Source organism: Mastomys coucha, unplaced genomic scaffold (assembly GCF_008632895.1).
Source record: "Mastomys coucha isolate ucsf_1 unplaced genomic scaffold, UCSF_Mcou_1 pScaffold21, whole genome shotgun sequence".
Taxonomy (NCBI): Eukaryota; Metazoa; Chordata; class Mammalia; order Rodentia; family Muridae; genus Mastomys; species Mastomys coucha.
In genome coordinates, this window is record NW_022196904.1 from 22,647,663 (window position 1) to 22,652,558 (window position 4,896).

Sequence of the window (4,896 nt, forward strand, 5' to 3'; positions counted from 1 at the left end):
GAGATAGCAGGAAGAGGAGATTGAGGCCCAGGAGCTGGTGCATATAGGCTGACTCAGGAAGCTGTTCTCTGTAAACCAGGGAGCAGGAGGAGAGCAGAGTTAACAGGTATGGAGGGGCTAACCAAGTTCATCATCTACCTTCCAGTATTATTACAACTACTTGCAGGAGTTCAGACAAGTTAGGTAGAGAGGCAAGAAAAGCACAAGCCATATGGACCAAGCACATATGGACCACAGTGATTCAGTCTATTTCCCATCTGCTAAACAGTTGTCACTAGGTATCCACACCATAAAGGCATGGCCAGTAAACATGAGTGAATTGAATGCTCTATCATAAGTAAAGCCATAAGAATAGTATCCAGAGGCTAGATACCGTAAGCAGAATGTTTCCCTCAAATGAACAAAACTTTTGGTTCAATCCCCAGCACTTCATAAACAAGACATGGGGGTGCACACCTGTAATCCTAGCCACTGGGAGATACAGGTAGGAGTATCCAAAGTTCAAGATCAGAAGGTCTACTACACAAATGAGTTCTCGGCCAGCTTGGGGCACACAAGACATAGTCTCAAAAAACAACAGCTGGGTATTGTGGCCCATGCTGTTAATCCCAGCACTCAGGAGGCAGAGGCAGGTGGATCTCCAGGCCAGCCAAGGCTACACAGAAGAAGAAGAAGAAGAAAAAAAAAAGGAAAACAAACAAAAACACAAAGAAAAAACAACAAACAAACCAGCAGGGGGCAGCACTACATCTAATCTCCAGGCATAGGTAGGTGGACCACCTTGAACCCTGCCTCAAACAAAATAAAACAATCAGCAAATTGTGAAGCAAAATAGTATCCTATTGGCCGTTATAGACATGTCAGCTAGAGAGAGAATGAAGGGTAACACGAAGCCACACTGGGTAAAGGGGACATAGTGTGGGACTAGATAAGGGAAAATAGATTGGAGGGGCTGAAGAGATGGCTCAGCAGTTAAGAGCACCACATGCTTGAAGAGCTCTGCACTTTCGAAGTCCTGAGTTCAATTCCCAGAACCCATGTGGCAGCTCATAACCATTTATAATGGGATCCTATGCATTCCTCTGGTGTTCAGGCATACAAGCAGAGTACCCATATACATGGAAATACATAAATAAAAACAAACTGTTTAGAAACTTTCAGAAATAGACTACATAAACCCAGTCTCAAGATCTCTAATCTGGCCCTCCAGCTTCTGGGGACAGAGCTAAGAACAGCAATGGTTCTGGGGTGAAGAAGCCAATTGGAGGAAGCCAGAGATACATGAACTACCCACCCCTACTTCAGTCCCCTCCCTAGAGGGCCCAACCTCACTTGTAATCAAAGTAGTAGCATTTGAGCTGGGCCATGTAGCGCTCAAAGGAGGGAATGTCCTTGCATAGGATGCTCCACTGGGCCCCGATCTCCAGAATGTCACCTGTGAGTAAGGGGAGAGAGGCTCAGGTGGTGGCTGGAATCCCTCCTTGGATCATTACTATAGTCATTCCTACAATGACCCCAGGCCCGTCACCCTCCAACCCTAGTGACACTCACGGGCCAGAATGAGCTGCTGTTTAGTCAGTTTGGTCCCCGTGGTTGGCAGGAAATTGAGCTCCAACAGAACCAACTGTGGGGGAAGGAATGACGATGAGACTTCACATACAGCTTACTTACTTTCTCTACACTTCTGTGGAACACAGTTCCTACTTGGAAAAATGGAGCTTACATGCATCCTAACCCACACAACTGCTATGAGTATTAAAGGAGTCAGTGCTTGTAAAGCATCCAGCACAGGGCCTGAGAGCACAGAAAGTACCAATTGGATTACCTCATCTTACAAATATTAGTAACTCCACTGAGACACAGAAAGCACTCGGTGCCTGACCCAGTGGGATCATGAGATAGGGAGACACCCATGACCTCAATTCTTTCTGTTGCTATTTTTGGCTTGTTTTAGGTTTCTGTTTTGTTTAAGACAGGCTCTCCCCAGGCAGGCCAATCTGGTCTAGAACTGGAGATCCTGATGTGACTCTCAAGTGCTAGGATTACAAGTGTGGGGCATCATGTCCAGCTATCATACTCAGTTCTGGGAAGACCTTCACCACCACAGTGTGCCTGGGAAGGGATAACAAGGAGGATGGGGCACTAATTTTCCCCTCCCCCCAGGCCAGCCCAGACACCATTCTTTAGTAAACTTAGGGACCTAATACATATTTTGTATTATCATCATCATCATCATCATCATCATCATTATCATCATCATCATTATTATTATTATTATATTTTTGAGACGAGGTCAATGTGGCCCAGCCTCCTCGAACTCGCTATTGAAGACCAGGCTGGCCTTCTATACACCTGAATGTGTTTACGACCGAAGCTCATGCTCTTCTAGGTTCGTTATGGCTTCAAACCGTTCCTGTTGCACCTCTTCACACAGGTGTTTCACAGCTTACACCTGGGCTTTATTTATCACATTCCCTCAACGTCCAGTCATCTCAGCCTTATTCTTTTCACTCTCTCCTCGTTTGTCAGTGTCTGATCCCACTTCTGCCCCCCTCCAAGTACCAAAGCTCGAACCATCTCATTCGATTCTGCCAGAACCAATCTTTCCAACACTCCCTTCCCGCCACCCCAGGGGCCGAACTTCGCTCTTCCCATTCCTCGACCCATTCTACTAGCCTTGATCTCCCGTCCGTCACCTTCTCTCAAGCACTAGGCATCTAGAACCCGGCGATCCTTTACCTTCAGGCGACCCAGCTCTTCTCCACATTTACTAAGATTCGGGCTCTTCCGGTTCCACTCGTCCTTGAGTTGCTCGTACATGCCCGCCGCCGCCTGTAACATCCCGCCCGAGCTGGCCGCGGGCCCGGAGCCCGAGACGCTGGTCGCGGTCATCGTAGCCGCCGTGGACGCCATATTTCGTGATGCGGCAAACCGCCGACAGGACTTACGGCAGCGACGCCGAGCAATGGTCTCACGGCGGAAGTGAGGCCGGGAGGTGGAGCCCAGAGCTGGAGGCGGAGCTACCTCAGCCAGCTTCCGCCCCCCGCGGGAGGAGCGCCGCAGCTCTCCTCCGGGTGTCTTCGCAGCTCGGCCCTTAAGGAACATGACAGAGCCAGCTCCGCCTCTGCTGTCATTCAAAATGGAGAACGGAAGTCCAGTCTGCTTCAACTGAAAACAATACCCACAATGCCCCGCCCATCCCCGTAGTCAACCAGGGCCGCCCTTGCTTCTGCCGGTGGAATGTCCATCTTAAGGGTACCGCCTCTAGGCCAAGAGGTGGCGATATAGAGCCATTTGAAAAACTGTGAGGTGTCACTGCAAAAGCAAGCTGTGAGAGTACTAGCAGGTGGGATTTAAAATTAGAGCGTTCATGTTTATCAGAGGAGCATCGTTCTTCCACACTTTTTTTTTCAGACTCTTTAAAAAATTTATTAATTTTATGTATATGAATACACTGTAGCTGTCTTCAGACACACCAGAAGAGAGCATTCAATCCGTTTATGGATGGTTGTGAGCCATCATGTGGTTGCTAGGAATTTTAGTCAGGACTTCTGGAAAAGAAGTCAGTGCTTTTAACCACTGAGCCATCTCTCCAGTACCTTTTTTTACTTATTTTTGAAATTAAAATATAATTTCAGACCGAGCTTTATGGTTCACACCTTTAATCCAAACACTTGAGAGGCAGAGGCAGGCAGATCTCTGTGAGTTCGAGGCCAAACTGGTCTACAAAGTGGACAGCCTACACAGAGAAACCATGTCTTGAAAAATATTATACACACAAACATATATATAATCACAGAAACTGGGTATAGTGGCTTAGCACTTAGAAGGCAGAATTTGAGGCCAATCCAATCTATGCCAAGTCTTCAGGACAGCCAGGGTTACATAGAGGAACCTTGTCTCAAAAAAATTATATATGTTGTGATCATAAAAAGATAACGAGATATAAGGATATGTTCTATGGGGGTGTGGTGAGGTGTGGGGGAAGGAGTTGCCTTGGTGGGCCCATGCCAAGGCATCCCCTCCCCCTGAGGGACCAACCATTCGACAGTATAGCACAGAATAGAGTTTATTTAGGGCACGGAGGGGGGAGTTAAGAGGGTAGGAGAGGCAGAGAAAGGCAGAGAGAAGGGGAGAGTAGAGAAGTGGAGGCCGGCCATGACCTCGTGGGGAGAGGGGGAGCAGGGGCCAAGAGGCAAGAGAGGAAGGAGGGGCCAAGCAGTCCCTTTTATAGTGAGTCAGGCCTACCTGGCAGTTGCCAGGTAACTGTGGAGAGGAGCATACCTGGCTGCTACCAGGTAACTATGGGGGTAGAGTCCAGACAGAATACCAACATTCCCCCATTTTGGTTTAGTTAAAAAAGAAAAAATTAACCGGGCGGTGGTAGCACACGCCTTTAATTCTAGCACTTGGGAGGCAGAGGCAGGTGCATTTCTGAGTTTGAGGCCAGCCAGGTCTACAGAGTGAGTTCCAGGACAGCCAGGGCAATTAGAAAGAGGTGATGGTGAAGCAGGAATAGGGTTGTGGTGATATCTGGCTGCTTCATGCTGACATTGGGGTGACATGTCTCTGGGGAACCTAGAGGAATGGGTATGGGGGTGTTTGTCAAGTCTTAGGAGAGTTGGCTGTTTCCTTGCTGTCCAGGGCCTGTAGAGCCATCTGAGGATAGGTCAGAAGTATCAGGTCCAATAAAAAGCATCTGTGTCTGAGAGGAGATTGGAGCATCTGAAGGTGGCTTCTCTGGAGCTGTCCTGGGTGTAGCAAGCGCCTGGACTTGACAAGATGGTGGAACACATTATTATAGGTAAGGAATAAGATTAAGTATTGGGAGAAAGAAAAAAATTATTAAGATGTACAATTGAAACCCAGAGGAGTCCCACCCTTTGGAATAGGTAG

General features: G+C 47.9%; 1 protein-coding gene across 1 annotated transcript in view; it reads right to left on the reverse strand.

The window, feature by feature from the left end:
- Psmd8 (proteasome 26S subunit, non-ATPase 8) overlaps positions 1–3,161 on the reverse strand; it is a 6,115-nt gene extending 2,954 nt beyond the window's left edge. The window contains exons 1-4 of the mRNA XM_031384140.1: positions 2,740–3,161; positions 1,552–1,624; positions 1,333–1,435; positions 5–68 (exon numbers count right to left, since the gene is read on the reverse strand). Of these exons, the coding sequence (XP_031240000.1) occupies positions 5–68; positions 1,333–1,435; positions 1,552–1,624; positions 2,740–3,105 (606 nt within the window). The 5' untranslated portion in view covers positions 3,106–3,161. The remainder of the gene's footprint in view (positions 1–4; positions 69–1,332; positions 1,436–1,551; positions 1,625–2,739) is intronic.
- Between the last annotated feature and the right edge of the window lie 1,735 nt (positions 3,162–4,896).